The following is a 17,859-nucleotide window of genomic DNA, read 5'->3' on the forward strand; positions in this document are numbered from 1 at the left end:
AGGAATACCTTTGTGTTTTCAGTTCAAATATCAAGCCAGCCAGCAAGCCAGCCAGTGGACATGGCTTGGAAATCTGAGATGGTCAGCAAAACCACTGCGTCTCCTTATTTGGATAAATAACAGCCTCAAAGACAACCAGTTTGGGAGTCGTGGGCTTGGAGAGCTTCGCCGCCCACGCCCCGCCTGGCCTGGCCCTGCTCTGACAGCCAGGTCCCTGCTCCCCACCAGGTTCTAACACTGCCAGGAGCCTCTCCCAGAGACAAGATCTGCTTGCCTGCATCCCAGGGACACACTGAGCATTCCTAGAGTGACACCCTGCATTCCTCATATGGGCTAGCCCAAGAGGAACCAAAGGGACAGATATCCGCCCAGTAAGGAAATCACACTCCACGTGACAGAAAGCCCACTTCAGGCAACAGTCTAGATGCACCCCTCTCCCCCAACACTGCCCCCTTAAAAGAAGGAGTCTCCTATCACAGAGGAGGTGAGGCAGGTGATGAACAAACTTTGTCAGCATGGAGTGCCTTTCAATGTTCATGATTAGCAGCAAAATCTTCCAAATCACTTCAAACAGAATCAGGATCCAGGCTGACCTCAAAGTAGCTCATTTTCCCCCACTGCCCACTCCAACCTCCAGCTTTTTCTTCTTCTTCTTCTTGTGTTAGCCTTTCTCTCCCTTTTCTTCCCTCCTCTGAAAAGTAACATTGGAGCAAAATTTCTCCCAGAGAGGATAGCAAGATATGGGTCACTAAACAGACAAAAGGAGTTTCTTAAAATCAGAAGACATTGGCTTGATTCCAAAGACCCTCAACTCCCAACTTCTCCTTCAATGTGCTGAAGTCTACCAATCAGTTTCCAATTTTTTTTTTAAAAGGATTTAATCATCCTTCCTCTTCGATCAATACCCTTCTCCATCATGACATGGAAGGAAGCCAGTATAGGGCGATGGTGAGAACGCTGGATTATAAATGAAAAGACTTGTTTTTGCTTCCTGAGAATCCCCCTGGGCTGTGGTCTCATGCTCACGACTGTGGTCCTGCCGCTGAACTTTTCTGAGACTCTGATTCTGCTGCTAAGTTGGTTCAGGAACACCTTCTTCACTTACCCTTCTGGTTTGTGAATATCAAATGAGCTAAATTATTATTCTTATATGACTTCGCATGCAGAGAGTGCATTCAACATGCGATATGATTAATATCGCCTACAGACATTCATGGGCTCACTTCACGAATTGTGAGAGCAAAACCAATAGGATGGATAACCCCCACTTTAATATATGGAGGAGGAAGAGAATGACACACTGTCTTCTTGAGATACAAGAGCCCAAGAAAGAATGAAGATTCTAAATGCAGTTGGTATAAGAACACCACGCTCTTATATTCCAAAGACCTCAACCTTGAGAAAAAAGTCCAGTTATACACCAAGGACTCTCATTCAAGGAGGTACTTTTCCTCATTTCCATTCCCAAATTAACTGGTGATGCTAAATCCAGATCAGGCTATATAAGACTCCCCGTCCCCTTTATACTGGTACCAGCAGGCTCAAGTATTAATTATTTAAAAAATTTGTGAGATGAGTGACGACCCACATCTTTGTTTTGGATCCTTCTTCTTCCCATCTTATCACCTGGGAGAACCTCTCTTTGAGAAGGAAAAGATAATGCATGTCATCACTTGCATGTGGATGGAATAAAGGTTTTGGCTGGTGAGAAGGAAGCTGAACCAATCAGCTAAAGACAAATTTTTGCATGCTCTCAGAATTTTAACTCTACAGTCCATTCCTGTCTTGTCCCACAATTGTATTAAAAACAGGGATCTGTGTGCATTAGGATAGTTCTTGGTAGAAAAATGTTTATCTTGTGGTATTGCTCAAAAAAATAATTTTTGGCTTTTTTGTGGGTATAGCAAAGTGGTGATTGAATGCAAAAGCAGACATGTTGTGTTACTGAGCATATATGTTGAGATGGCTTTTGCACATGTATTCGCTGTACATTTAAAATATAAAAATGCATTTGGGTCATTTTCATATTATTAAAATGCACCATGTATATGCATACATATCTGTAGATAAAAATTCTCTGCCCAAATTAAAAATATCAAAATACCACATTTGACTCATTTTCATGCTGTAGTCACAAAGTGGTACTGAACAGAAACTTATTAGCATTTCACCAAGTTTCTTCAGATCATTGTTACGAATAATAAAAAAAAATACATAAACATTTTAAAAGAACATATTTCTGTCCTAAAATGGTCAGATTAACATAATTATAGCCTGAGGTTGCCAACAGGGGCACATTTTTCATTTTCATGTGAATGCAGAGGTCCTGTCGTATTGCAAGCTAATAGGCTCCTTGGTCTAAATATATACAGTAAAATCTGCAGCCAACTCCTCAAGCATTAAGATCTGAACCCTGGAGATATCTAGTGAGTAATTTGCGCTGCAGTTGAGCAGATTTTTTGTTGTTTTGCAGTTACACAGCTGCTGGGATATATATTTTTAGATCTGCTTTTAAAGACAAGCAAAAATGATATCCACTTTGTGGATATGTATCCAGAATGTTCCCTTGCTCCCTCTAGCAAGGGAGTTAGGGACCCACCTACAGAATATTCCATTCAGTCACCTTCTTCCTTGGAAGTGACTACAAGGAACAGAGCGAGGCACTCATCCTGGATGAAGCCATCAGACCCGGACCGTGACACCCAGGGCTTCAGAGGCGTGATTCACGAGAAATATGCTTTGAACTCAAAGCACAGTGTAGATCCAGTCCCTGCTGGGTCTGAATTACCTCATCACTGACATCGTTACGATTTGTTGTGTAGCTTTTTCCACGGCAGCTCTTGCTACCATTATCAACGGCAAACGGAAAGGAACAGGTCCAAAGACCTCAATCAGAACAAGGGAAAGCATGACCTTTGATTTCACCGGAAAAGAAAGAAAAAAAAAAAAAAAAGAAAGAAAGAAATGAAAGAAATCAAGTGCACATGTCGGTCAACCAACTGAGGGATACATCTTCTCTGGATTTCAGGAATATGGAGTGAATTAGCGCTGCCCGAGCCAGAAGGAGCAGTCCTTCAGCTGAAATGACACACTCCACATTCACAGCTTTTACTGGAACAGGTCTTAAAGAAATAAGTCCGCACCAAAACAATGTACTGAACAGCTTGTCTTTTGGCAAGAGCCTGTCACCACTTTAGCCATATCCTCACAGCAATTGTATTATTATTATTATTATTATTATTATTATTATTATTATTGTTATTATTATTATTATTACTACTACTACTACTACTACTCTTTAATGCTTTTCTTTGTGTCAATTTTAAATTAACTTTTTAAATTTAGTTTCGATGAACAATAAAATTCATTAATTCTCAAGTTCTTTGTGCTACTTACCTTTCCAGTACTAGCTACAACATTTTATAATTATGAAAATGTAAAAAACCTGTTTTTCTATGTGCTGCCAAAAATCACTGGTTCCAAATGAAGAACAACTCTGCAAGTAGTCTGAGTAGGGACATATGAAAGTTTCCAACAAGGTTATCATAGGAGCCATTTGAGCAAAGAGGCTGACTTTTGCAAATAATGCTATAATACTACTCAACCCTTTTAAGCCAAGATTGCTTTATTCAAAGAATCTCATAATTTGAAGCAGCTGGTATTTTTCAGTTGACTTGATGGCTTATTCTCCTTCCATAAAAATATTGGATAATCTAAATCTGGTTAGCTCAAAATCCATTTATTTTTGGTCCAGGCCCATCCATGCATTTCCAATTAATGAGCTCTGGCCCCACGGCAGGCCTGTGTTGCTATCCGGACAGGATGGGAAACCTGGCTGTGTTCAACCACAACAACGGATGGCTAAGCGCAATCAGATATAGGGTGTTTGCCTAAGTCAATGAAGAAAACACACCTTGTGAGGCCCTGAGGGGTGGGAACAAAAGCAGGAAGGCACTGGAGATGGAGAAAGACGGACTGGCGGCCTGAGCTCCAGCCCTGTTTTTGTCACTTCCGTATTCTGTGATCCTGACCAAGTCACTCCATCCACGCCAGGTCTTGCCTGGCAGGTGAATGGGTTATAAAAGGTGATGCATAGGCACTTCCTTCCACCCCTAAAACCCTATGATTCCTAGTCAGCCAGGCCTGTTTCTTGAGGTAACATCAATGACACAGATCAGGTGTATTTTCTCAGCTGCGAATCCACAGCAGCAGGTCTAGTGCCTCAGGACCAGATGGTACCCCACCTGCAAATTACACGCCGACCCCATGGGAAAAAGTGGGACAGAGAGGAAACAGCCTGGCATCAGGTGATGTGCAGCTAAAAAAACGTTTTCTCCTCTTTACACAATGAACGTGTGCTTTTTCGCCTACAAGTATGTATAAAAACAACATAATTTATAAAAAAGTATTTATATAAAATGCTCACCTGAGAGATTTTAGGAAAAGTGTGAAGAAAAGAATGGTCCCCAGATACACCCTACTATATATAAAGTATATAAGCAAATGAACTGCATAGCACAGGGAACTATACTCATGATCTTGTAATATATATAATGGAATTATAACAGAAAATAATCTGAAAAAAATATATATATAACTGAATCAATTTGCCCTACACCTGAAACTAACACAGTGTTGTAAATCAACTATACTTTAATTGAAAAAAAGAGAATGATTTCCCTGGAAACCCTCTACAGAGTGAAATCTTGCACCAAGGGAGCCTGTGCTGAAGTAGTTGGACACAATCTCATAGAGTCAGGGCTACCCTGATGGGGACTCACAGAGGAGACAGAAGCAAAACCCCAGGAAGAAAGGCATCGTGCAGGTGCAAAGGATACAACTTGAAAAATGCCAGGACTTAAGCTCCCCATAAGGGGCAATTTCCGCTAACATCTATATAGATATTTATGACAGCCAAGTCAAGAGATGCGGTTTGGATATCAAAGGGCAGAGGGTGTGGCGTTAAACCTCTTCTGATCTCTCCAGCAACGGCTAAGAGCCCCAGCCCAGGCTGGAGCAAGAGGAAGGTCCTGCTCCCATCGGCTTTCCATTGTGTTGGTTGTTAGCCAGCCCTGGATTTTATGCAGCAATGGAGTTGGAAACAAGTTGCCTTGATCCCGCAGCCCAAGTTCAGGGCTGGGATGAGCAGCTGCATCTCTGCTGATGTTGTTGGCAGTAATTACTTTGCATTGCAAATCACCAGGATATTTTTGCCTCCGTGTATATGTCTCAATATTTGGGCGGTACGGGTCCGGGGTGGGGGTTGACGAGAGCAACTAGTCTCTGCTTCCAGAACCCTCCCCTTCAATGCTCTTTAACTCTCCTCCTGTCCTCTCCTGACGGCTCTGCCAGAAGTCTGGAAGGGCAGCAGACATGTAGGCAGTCTCCATTCAAAGAATTCTCACTTCCAAATCAGGCTCATGAATCAGCTCCCTGCCCTGTCCTGTGAAAAGGGTTTTTATGAGTGACACAGCACATGAAGCCAAGAAGGAAGCGGGAAGGAGGAGAGGGCAGTTCGTCCACAGTGCTCCTTGCTACCCCTGCACTGAAGTTCACTGTGTTCTTTTCACATCGAGAAAGTTGCACCAGGTCCCTGAATAAACAACCAGTCTGATACTAGGTTTTGGATGCTACGGAACTAACAAAAAAATTTCCAAAGTTGTACGAAATAATTTATCTGGAAGCCAAATAAGCGCTGCTTGTTTATAGTTATTACTTTCAAGATCAGTTATCTGTATCTGACTCCAGACTTGGAGATCTTAGCTACTGGTAAGGAAGGGTGTGCAGAGTAGGATTTAAAAACAAGGACTAGAGAGACAGTCAGGCTGGGGTTGAATCCCAGATCTGCAGCCTTCTAGTGTGTGAGCTGGACACTTAATCTCTCTCAGCCTCAGTTTTCCAATCTTAAAATGGGCATGATAGTACCTATGCCACAGGATTAAAATGATGACTAAATGAAAGAGTATATATCATTTAAACCACACTGGGTAACAACTTCTTATCCATACTAACTCATCTAAAAATTGGGAGAAAGATATCCACAGGGATATGAATAAGCAAATCTATGCCCACGTGGACTTTTAAAAGGAAACAGATTGATTTAAAGGGACAGTGCTCTTATTAAATTTCTTAAAAAAGAAATAAATGCAAAACATTGTGACAACTGTTGCAAGAGTAAGACAGAATAGTTATCTCAAGTAAATATAATTTCTGCCAAAGATTTTTTCCCCCAGGTAATCATTAAACCTGATATAACAGGCTTATATCTGTTATAAAAAAAAGTAGACATTTTTAATGTCATACATAAGGCTTAAATTGATATTTCTTAAGCAATATTTAAAAATCAAGATAAAAGAGCACTTTCTACTTTAAAATTTAAAGTGATTTTCACAAGGAAAAAACAAGTAATTTTTCTCTTGAATGTTGAAAGACACATACAAATTCTCCCCCCCACTCCATCAAAACTGTACCACGCCTTCAAATTTTCATTTGTCTCAGAAACTGAATGCAAGTCAACATCTTCGTGAAAATACTGAAAATTGTCTCAAAGTGCATAAATCAACGAGATCTGAACCAGCAAACAATGTTGACACTTGAAATCCTTTTCTAAATTGTAAGGTTAAACAGAAACTAGTTTACAGATTTATAGAGTGGAGACAGCCCAAGGTAATTTAAATGGATTTTAAAAAAACAGACTAACGCCAGTAACAAAGAAGTTCCCTTCTAAGCCGTGTGCAAGAAGTTAAAATAAAAACCTAGAATTTAAATTCCACACTGAATTGAACTTGAATACAGAAAAGTTGACTCAGTTGGATATAAATGTGCTGTAGCAGGACAAAAAAAAAATTCTGAAAATCATATATTGTCAGTAAAGGTGCAGGTCTTACCTTACATCTCCCACGAACCAGTCTCTTCTAGAAGAAACTTTCTAGACTCGCAGGGACCTTGAAACCACCCATCTCTTGAATGCTTCCAGCTCTGCCTGTCTTGATGGTAACTAAATGCAAGGCTTGGGTTTTTTTTTCCTTTCTTTCTTTTTCTTTACAGAAGGAAGCTTTTAGTCAAAATATGTGGTTTAAAGAAGCAGTATCCACCCTTGTTAAAACTATTTCACGGACATTCAGAGGTTTTGTTTCTACTCTATGAAAGTTAAATCTGAGTAGGAAGGCATTTTTCCTGTCCCGGAAATCAGCATAACTAAAAACCAATGCTGAGTTAACGAGAAATGTTTCTTCCATGTGTTCCATCTGGCAGAAACTGCAAGCCATATCAAGGGAACACGTGATGTTTATAAATACAATATGGTTCATGTTGTCATAACCTTTCAATGACAAAAAAAAAAAAAAAAAAAAAGCACAAGGAAAAGCCAGAAGCCACACACAGCAGGAAAGATGAGATTTGTATCACTTGGAAGCCACATATCAGATATGCACATATTATTCTTTCTTGCTTCTTAAAAAATAAAGTAGAGCTGGAAGCACTGAGGGGGGAAGAAAATACCTACTTTGTTCTGGATAGCCACTGAATTAGAATGTGTTTGCCTAGCTAATCATTTCAATGAGTAATTCCTTATGAACTGCAACACACACATCTTTTCGCCTGTCAGAAAGACACGTCATAAAAGGGACATAATTACGTACATACCTCCTAAGCCAGTTCCACTGTGTTAACTCAAGCAAATAACAGAATGAAAGCAAGATGTCACAGAGCCTGCGACAGATGTGAAAATTACAGATGTCTGTACCATATTGATGACTGACTTTCCGATCTATGGAGATCTGTGACAGCAGATACCATTACTTGGTCACTGTTATGTCTTTGGAATCTTGTACAACAAGCGTGAACCACAGGAGGGACTCAGGGACTCAATGCATGAGGGCTGGGTGACCGAGGAAGTGAAGCTTCTCAACAACAAAGGCAGGTTCCAAAATCATCACTCCTGTGTCTGAGTTTGGAGGTATTTGAAATATTGATCACCAATTCAATTTCAAAGCAAGATGTGTCCTGCTGAGTTATAAATACAGTAAACCAAGATCTGTCTTATTTAATTTTTTTTTTCTTTTTGGGGTAATTAGGTTTACTTGTTTTTGTTTTTGTTTTGATGGTTCTAGGGATTGACAGGACCTTGTGCATGCTAGGCTTGTACTCTACCACTGAGCTATACTCTCTTCCTAAGACCTGTCTCATTTAATTTATTATCCAGAGATTTGCTTTCTTTAGACCATGGGTGAATCTAAGTCTTGAAAATAAAATGCAGGTATGTGTGCATTTCTGACAATCACTTAGTTTAACCTGACAAATCTGTTACTCTCATCTTAAATTATAGGGTAATTAACTGAGGTAGAATTGTATTTATAGGATGGATCATTTTGTTAAAATAGACATTCTTATTTCTCATTTTGGTCAGGAACTACTCCTGGGATAAACAAGGAAGTGTTCTGTAAACCTCAAATGTTTACATGTGCAAATCATTGTACCGGTCTGAGCAGAGAAGGCATTAGCTGAACGTTTCACGATAGGACAAGTGCTGACGTGAGACCCTTTACTGTCCAGAGATTTAATGAGAATTTTGTCTAAGCAGGACATTGTCCCAGGGAAACACAGAGAGTGTGAAGATGAATGGGGTAGGGGCTTTGCCCCCCAAGAAGCTTGGAGTTTAGAGAAGAACTTAAGAGATAATACATCAGTAAGTACAGACAGGCAGGGAAAGGTAAGTGTCCTAAAAGACAGGGTGCGGGAGAGACTGGTCAGGGTCTATGAAATCAGAGAAGGGACAGTGGTGAGTGAGGCTTGGAGAAGAGAGGAGTAGGGAAGGCTGGATGAAGATAGTGGCTTTTGAGTTGGGTCTTCCAACATGGGCAGCACAAAATGTGTGTGGGGGGAGGGGGTCCTCCCATACTGTGGGTGGGACTGTAAACTGGTGTAGCCACTATGGAAAACAGTATGGAGACTCCTCAAAAAAGAAAAAGAAAAGAAAAAGAAAAAAAGAATAGAACTATCATATGACCCAGCTATTCTACTTACGGGTATTTATTCAAAGAACACAAGAACACTCATTTGAAAAGATAACTGTACCCCCATGTTCACTGCAGCATTATTTACAATTTCCAAGATATGGAAACAACCTAAGGGTCCATCAGTGGATGAATGGATAAAAAGATGTGAAACATACACAGGCATACATATACATACACAAAATGGAGTACTACTCAGCCATGAAAAAGAACAAAAGCTTGCCATTTGCAACAACAGGGATGGACCTGGAGGACATTGTGTTAAGTGAAGTAAGCCAGACAGAGAAAGACAAATACCATATGATTTCACACATGTGTGGAATCTAAAGAAACAAAAACACCAAAATCAATAAGCAAACAAAATAAAAACAAACTCACAGATGTAGAGAACAGATTGGTAGTTATCAGAGGGAAAGGAGGTTGGAGGGAGGGCGGCATGGGTGAAGAGGGTCAACTGGATGGTAATGGATGGAAACTTGACGTGTGGTGGTGATCACTCTGTAGTACATACAGATGCTGTACACCTAAAATTTATATAATAAAAAAAAATGGTGGCATGTGGACAGTGATGATGAAGATGTTAGTGTAGGGCAGGACAGAGCAGTGACCACTGGAGTGATCAAAAGGCCACTTCTGGAGCTGGCCTGTCTGGCTCTGAATTGAGCTCCACCTCTGATGAGCTGTGTGGCTTTGAGCAAGTTCCCCAATGTCTCTGACCTTCACCTTCCAAATCTGAGACAGGGGATCATAAGAATTCCTCCCATATTGGGTTGTTTTGAACAAATGAGAGCGGTTACAAGCACAATGCTCAGCACAGTAGCTGGCACAAAGCAAGCGCACCATGAACGCTACTTGTTAACATCACTGCCATCACGGGAGTGTAAGGAACACCAGGGCGGCTGGGTCAAGGAGGACCTTGAACGAAAGAAAATTAGCTAGAAGTGTTTTCCAAAACTTCTATTTCTAAGGGATTCTCTTGTCTTTCATTTCTATAGGATTACTTCATCCTGCCTCAAATCCCAAACCTCTTCTTAACCAGAGCACTGCCCTGTGGAAAGAGGGCTCTGAGCTTGAAGGCATGACCACTGTGGATGGACGGACGAAATGGCATGCACTTCTTTTTGTCTATTCTTTTTTGTTTTGTTTTGCTTTTGGTGGGATATCTTTTTAGCCCAGCCAGAAGAGAACAGAATGGAGTATGTTAAGTATAAAAAGAGGCCAGGAAACAGACGCACTATAGAATTAAGAAGTGTAACAAATATTTAAAAAGGATATTTTATATGTTCTAAAATCTCATTAGGAGGATCATTTCAAGACTTACAAAACCTGAAATGTCAAGGAAGGGAGGCCATGGGCTAAATACAGAGTCAGAAAGAACTGGGTTCAAATCCAATGTGCGACACGCACCAGCTGTTCGGGCCTGGGCAAGGCATCACTGGTCTCAATTTTATCCTCTGTAAAAATTGAGTCGTTATCCCTACTTTGCAGACTCGTTGACTAATTTAAATAACATATAACTATTTAACACACTGCCTTCTATGTGGACACAAAAAGATCTATTATCTTATAATCAGAAACACAATGATATAAATGAATATGACTTAAATCCTGACTGATTCCACAAAGAAATTAATAGAGTTCACATAATTATAATTCTGGCCCCCAAAAGTCAAAGTGGAACATATGACAGAGAGAAGACGAAAGTAGGAAAATTAAAAAGAGGAGCCAGGCACGAAGCCAGCACACAACCAACACGCACGCTGTAAACGCCTGGACGCTGGCTGTGGGTGGGCCACAAATTTAATTCTAAGCTTTACAGTAGCAACACAAAGAGGGAAAATGATCACTTACAAGATTCAAAGGGTCCATACGATAAAAATAAACCAGGAGCAACACAACTATTTCTGGTGATGCGAACAGGGAGACATGTTTCCAGTGGGCTCTCATTAATGACAGAAAAATGAACAACACACTATTTGTAGCACCGTCATGAGAGTACGATGCGTGAGTTTCACAAGCATTTACACTCACCATGGGTGAGACAACACGACTGGCTTTTGGAAGGATAACAGATGAGCGTGAGCTGTGGGTGCCGCTGGAGAACTCACATTCTTGTGGATGAGATAAACACGCATCTAAATGATGCAAATACCAGGGGAATGTGCAACATGCTCCCCAAAAGCAAAGATTCAATCTGACAGGGAAAGCTTTGTGGGGTAGGCAGGCTTTCATTTGGCCTCTAAAAGCCAAGTTTTTATTTTCTTAACCTTCTATTACAGATAGTTCACCATAAAAATAAGTAAAGAAAATAACAAAATGAACTCCCATCATCCAGCTTTGACATTTTTCAGCATTTTACCAATTTCGTGTCACCTAGTTCTACTTTTGGGGTTTGTTTTGCTGGAGCATGTTAAAGCAAATCTCATCTGTCATGCCATTTTAGCCTATAAATACTTGAGTGTGTCTCATTCTTTAAAAACATAAGCACCAAGCCATTATTATACCCAACAGAATTACTGGTGATCCCTTAATATTATCTGATTTCTAACACATGTTCAGATTTCCCAAATAGTTTCAAAGATGTCTTTTACAGTTGGTTTGCTCCAATCAGGATCCAAACATGGTGCACACATGGTCTTTGGCTGTTACGGGATAGAGGGGACCTGAGAAATTTAACAGGGTCCCCTCCCACCTTTTTTTCATGCTGGCAGCATGTGCATTTCAGTGTATTTCAGAGACTGAGTGAGAACGGTGAGGCTGCTCTGCTTCGGTGCTGGGATGGAGATGATACTGACCATCAGCTGGGCTATTCTTTGTACAGCATGAAGTTGGGCTTAGGGAGATGTCTTGGAAGGTAGTTGATAGATTGGAATAAAAAGAGTTGGGGAGACTGGTTAAAGGCTGGTCTATAACCGACTGATAAAAAAATGGTGACCGCTATAACTCCAGCACCAGAGCCATGCTGCTAAGAGCCTGGGACCTGCAGCCAAGCTGCCTGGATTCAGATCTCGGCTCTGCCCCTCTCCAGCTGCTGACCTTGGGCATTTCTTAACATACATAAGCAACTGTTTTCTGAGCTATAAACACAAGGCCTCATACCAACACCTGCCTGAAAATGTTGTCTTGAGGATTCAAATGAAATTATCCATGAAGGTGCTTAGTCGGTGTACAAAAAAGTTAGCTATTATCAGTATAGGGGTCCGGGCAACAGCAGAAGGGTCACCTGTAAGAGGCCCCTGTGGAGTGAAATGGATGGGCTCTGGTGACTGGTTGGGTGTGTTGACAGACAGGGGTTAGGCAACTGAAGAATCAGTGATAACTCTTTAAATCTCTTCTCTCTTCACCCTTCAAAACATACGGGGCACATGCACTCTTATATGTACCATCACCATCACTCCATCATTGGCAAAGATAGAAAAACAAGGAGGAAAAGGCTTGGGGAAAAAAAAAACTAAGATTTTTTTCTTCAATAGGATACACTGGAAGCATATCCATGTGGCGACAACCACTTGGAAGTGGAACACTGGTCTTGAACTTGAGGGACACGGTAGAGCTTAGGATAGAGGTTCAAGGGTCATCTACATTGACATAACGGTTAAATCAGAAGTGAGACAATAATGTCAAGTGAAAAGGTGCAGATTAAGCAAAAAGAGCAAATTAAGACATACACACAGAGGAGAAGCCTGCCTGAAGTCATGGAGACCATTTATAAGGCGGGAGGGAATTAGAAGACTGAGTGAATGAAAGAGGCTGAGGTGTTTGCAGTCAGGCAAGGGATTTTGAAATGGCAGTGTAATGGAAACAAAGGTTTCTAAGGAGACTGCCCATCGGTGTCAGATGAAGAGCTCAAATAGAAGAGGTCTGAGAGGCAGCGACTGATTTGGGTATCAGGAAGTAATTTAAGATGCAACGCAAATTTGGGGGTACGTGTTCTAAATGCAAACCTGGAAGCTGTCTACACGGAAGTAAAAATTAAACACATACAGGAAGGAGAGAACTTAACGATGGGAGCAGAGAATCTCAGGAAGTCATCTCAAAGCACACAAGAAGGTGGAAAAGCCCCCAAACTGTGGAAAAGCCACTGGGTTTGCTGAACAGGCAGCCCCTGGTACCCTCTGAGAGTCAGGGGATGGAATGGCTCATCTTCCAATGTGTGAATTACAAACCCGTGAGTACATATATAATTTTGGCAAAAGGGATCGTTCCATGTGGTGAGCTCAGTCCCCCCGGGAACTGAACTATCAAAGCTACTATCTAATGTGACAAAAACGAAAGCAAGGCGATTCATTTAGATCAGAGTGATTTGTACCCATGTGTAAAGAATCAGGAGAAGCTCAGTTCCAGTAGAGAACCCCAAGTCTCACTGCCCAGCCCAGTCTCAACTCCAGAAGAAACAAAAACTCTAAATGGAAGATACATGTACTGCAATGTTTATAGCAGCACTATTTACAATAGCCAAAAAGACATGGAAACCCAAGAGTCCATGAACAGATGACTGGCTTGAGAAGATGTGGTGTACACACACACACACACACACACACACACACACACACACACACACACACACTGGAATATTACTCAGCCATAAAAAGAATGAAATACTGCCATTTGCAGCAACATGGATGGACCTAGAGATTATCATACTTAGTGAAGTCAGACAGAGAAAGACAAATACTATATGGTATCGCTTATACGTGGAATCTACTAAAAATAATAGTAATGAATCTATATACAAACCAGAAACAGACTCATAGACATAGAAAGCAAACTTATGGTTACCAAAGGGGAAGGGGAGAGGGACAAATTGGGAGTATGGGCTTAACAGATACAAACTACTGTACCTAAAATAGATAAGCAACAAGGATTTACTGTATATTCAGGATCTTGCAATAACCTATAGTGAAATATAATCTGAAAAAATAAAACTGAATCAATCCCTTTGCTGTACACCTGAAACTAACACAATATTGTATGTCAACTGTACTTCACTTTAAAAATTAATTAATTAAAAAAATGCTCAGCTAGATGCTCGATGAAAACTTAGGCACGTGCCTTCCCACCAAGCATCTATTCCATGCAAGCCCAGGGTTAATGCTCAGGCTACCATGCTTCCTGAGTGACCCCACGACCATCATGGCCCTGCTCTGGAGAGCTGACTGTTTTAGATCCAGAGTGTTAACATTTTCTTTTTCTCTCCTAGTCAAGATATGAAATTCATCACGTAAGGAAAGTCTCTGAGGCCACTGCAAGGATCTGGTGTTGCTGGTGTTGTGACTCTGCTTGGTCCTACCAGGGTCTTCCATGATATGCATCTACATACTGGTAATGCGTGCACAACTGGGAGGTCTGTCCACCCTCTGGAGGCTTGTGGATGAGGACGAATGACATCAGGTCCATGGCTGCATAACTGATTCAGGTGAGCAGTTATCCTCAGATTCCTTCCCCACCATGCACACACTGCACACATACGGGAGGATGGAGTGCCCCTCAACCCACTGTGCAGCTGGGTTTAGTCTATAGCAGTGGGCCCTGGCTTGGTTCTCCATTTCTGTTCTGTACCATCAGCAACAAGGGTTGTACAGGTGTTCCAGACAGGACTCAACACAGCTTCCTTTCCTTCATCAAGAAGGAGGGAGAGAATCCCAGCCCCCAGAGCCCAAAGCTGAGGGTGAAGGAATTTCATGTCCTTTAGCTTCCGGAATCTGGGACTACGAGCCAAGTCACAAACTGCAGGTGTAATCACACCTACTTGGTTTTAAAACTGCATTCTCTTTCTCATTTCTAAGTTGTCTTCCCTGAAACATGAAGGCTTTTCGGTAGGTTGGATGGTGAACTTTTGTTTTTCCTCCTCTGGGGTTAACAGTTTGATGTTCTCCGCCAGAACACCGCTGTCTAAGGTAGGCTGAGGGCAACTCAGAAAGTGACCATGAGGGTCTTGTCTAAAATAAAAACAGAGCAACTTTACTGAAATCCATGGCAAAAGTTCTGAACCCTAGTAGGCTCTGCCCATATGGTGTCTATTTGAGTTTCTCCGCGCTCACCGCTGGCCCTTACAGAGGTACCACATCTGCTTAAGAGTTAAAAACAGGTGTCCTCCCCAGCCATAAACAAGAATTTCAGAGGCAATTCTGGGCCCCCGGGTGGGCTCTGCGTAACAAAAACAGAACTCTGAACATGAAACTCCAGTTTGAAGGCTAGACATATCGAAAAATGAAGATATCTGAGGGAGCAAAGACGCTTAAGAATGTCACTGAGAAAAAGAGAAATGAAGTCATGAAAAGCCATGAGTCCCATCACAGTCAGTGCATGCTTCGCGATTAGCGTGACTCCATCTGTCTTCATGTGGTGCTGGTTTACATTTAAAGTGTCACCGCCTAAAAATAAACCTCAAACCCCTCGCTTTTCTGAAGTAGCAGCACAGCCTTCACTTGAAATCACACATCGTTTCTGACATAAAAAAGCAGCTGTGGAGCATGTAAGAGGCCTTTTCCTCCAAAAGGATGTAGGCTCTGATCCCGCAATGTCAAAACCCATATTCCAAGTCCAGAATGACGCAGAAATCCTTCTGGAACTTTCTATCAGAGCTCCTGGCCTCTTGGTCCTAAATTCACAGACTCCATGTGGTAGGCACAACAAAGATGCCCATGTCCTCATCCCCAGAACCTGTGACTACACAGGAAAGCAGACTAAAGCGGCCATTGAGCTGACCCTAATATAAGGAGATTATTCTGAAGTATTGGGCCCAATGTAATCCCGTGTCCTTAACAGTGGGAGGAGTAGAGCTGGAGATGTGATGACAGAAGCAGGGTCAGAAAGATACCATTTTGCTGGGTTTAAAGATGGAGAAAGAGGGATGGAAGCTGAGGAGTGTGGGTAGCCTTTAGAAGCTGGGAAAAAAAAAAAAAAAAGGAAACATACTCACAGTAAAGCTTCCAGAAAGGAATGCCAGTGACCCCTTGACTTTAGTCCACTGAAGTTAGATCAGACTTCTGACATCTAGAACTGTTAGATAGTAAATCTGTGTCGCTTTAAGCCACTAAATGTAACAGTTTGTTATAGCAGCAGTAGAAACCTAATACCTACTGCCAGGAAGCAGAGAGAGTCTTATTTCAAGAATCCTGTTGCAACTCCAGGACAGACGGTGCCGGCGTTTCTTTGGCAATAAAACCTACTCATTTACTTTTTTTCTAGTTAAAGTCCAGCATCCAGTGCTAACCCTTAAAAAGGATGATATAAAATGTGGGAGGCACCCTCTACATTTGTGTAGGGTGATGGGGTGGGGTAGGGGGGAAGGTGCATCTGGAGAAGTTAATCATTTTTTCCCCTCATTTTTACCGCAGAAGGTAGCACTATTGTCAGTAACTCAGTCCCACCTAGTGGACCTGCATTAGTGTGATTTTACAATCTGTCTTTTCAGTTTCCCTGTTCTTTAGACTTCAAAACGTTCCTGTGTGTTTTGAATGTTTGGATAATCTTCTATGGTGATCTAAATGTAGAGATTTTTAGCTCCCAAAGCATGCAGATTTTTGTACTATGCCCTCAACATGATCCAGGTTGAGATTTGATAATATTTAACACAGCACAACAGCAAACAGTCCTGAATTAGAGGGTGAATAATTTAATTAGAACGCTAGGACTTGAAACAGCTGATACAAGAATATTAACAGATTCTACATGCAGTTGTGCATGGGTTTTGTTGTCATTTGTGTTAGTTTTGTTTTAACCAGAAGAAAAATAGCAAGAGATCCTCTGAGTAAGTTAAGGTATTGTGGACCTGGGACCCTTTCATGTACAGATTTTCAGGACACCCCCGTGGAGTGAGGACATAACTAAACTCCATGCTTAGAGATGAATTAGGATGTGTCAGGCCCTGTTTCAATCCGTTTGCTCCAAATGGCCAGGAAATCTGATTTCTCTACTAAGGAATAAATAATGAGTCATCAGACAAGAGGAAGAGCCCCCAAAACCTGGTATTGGGGTGTGATTATACCTGGAGCACAAGACAAAGGAAGGGATGGTTCAATTCACCGAATAAAAGTGAAAATAGAACTGAGAAGACTTACCCTCATGTCTCCGTTCACAGTTTTCGGCGTGTGGTTGAATGCGTGGGCAGGGTCCTTGTTGTACACTTTGAGAAGGGATCTGTCCTGAATGTTCCTGGAATTAAAAACATCAGTAACTATGGCAGATGAAAGGAGACTTAATTTGGCCATTTCCTTTGTCTGCCCCTAAGAATCAGGTAAAAGATATTCACAGACGATTCAGCTGTTGTCCGCCATCAACCAGACATTAAGTTCCTTTACCATAAAAATAGGCAAAACAAAAAAGGCAAAGGAGAAAAATGACTTCAGCTTTTCTTTTCTTTTCATTCCTCAAGAAAGTATTATTCTTTCTCTGCAGCTCTCCACCCATAAACATCGGGTAGCATAAATTTTCTTTCAAGATTCTGAGCAAGGAAAGCTAACACTTTAAGAAACAATAAAGCGCCCATATTTACAACACGTTCAAAGAGATTTGGTTAATATTTAAATATTTAATTGTTTACTTTGCCCAGACACCTGGTTTTCTGCTTATCTCATGAAAGCACACAAATGAAAAATGCTTTTTCCCCCCTTCAAACACCTTTAGCAAGTGAAAGAAAATGTATTTGCAGTCCAGAAGGAAAAAAAAAAGTACCACAGAGATCAAAGCTAGTATCTTTACGATGCCTTTTTTTTCCTCTTCCACAGTGGATTTTTAAAAAATACTGTTCTACATACAAGTTAAATTACTGGGTAGGCAGGGTATTTTAGAAGGAAATGCAGGGGATAGATTCTTCCCCTGGTCTGCCTCTCCAAAGGCAGCA

General features: G+C 41.3%; 1 protein-coding gene across 16 annotated transcripts in view; it reads right to left on the reverse strand.

The window, feature by feature from the left end:
* Positions 1–17,859, reverse strand: part of KIAA1217 (KIAA1217 ortholog) — a 673,163-nt gene that overhangs the window by 74,752 nt on the left and 580,552 nt on the right. For 15 of the 16 annotated variants that reach the window (XM_074358470.1, XM_074358469.1, XM_074358472.1 and 12 more), the window contains one exon: positions 17,078–17,171. In XM_074358470.1, coding sequence (XP_074214571.1) covers positions 17,078–17,171 — 94 coding nt within the window. Of the gene's footprint in view, positions 1–6,887; positions 7,241–17,077; positions 17,172–17,859 lie in introns of those variants that run through there. The other variant, XM_074358479.1, reaches the window with a different exon arrangement.

Source organism: Camelus bactrianus, chromosome 35, assembly GCF_048773025.1.
Source record: "Camelus bactrianus isolate YW-2024 breed Bactrian camel chromosome 35, ASM4877302v1, whole genome shotgun sequence".
Taxonomy (NCBI): domain Eukaryota; kingdom Metazoa; phylum Chordata; class Mammalia; order Artiodactyla; family Camelidae; genus Camelus; species Camelus bactrianus.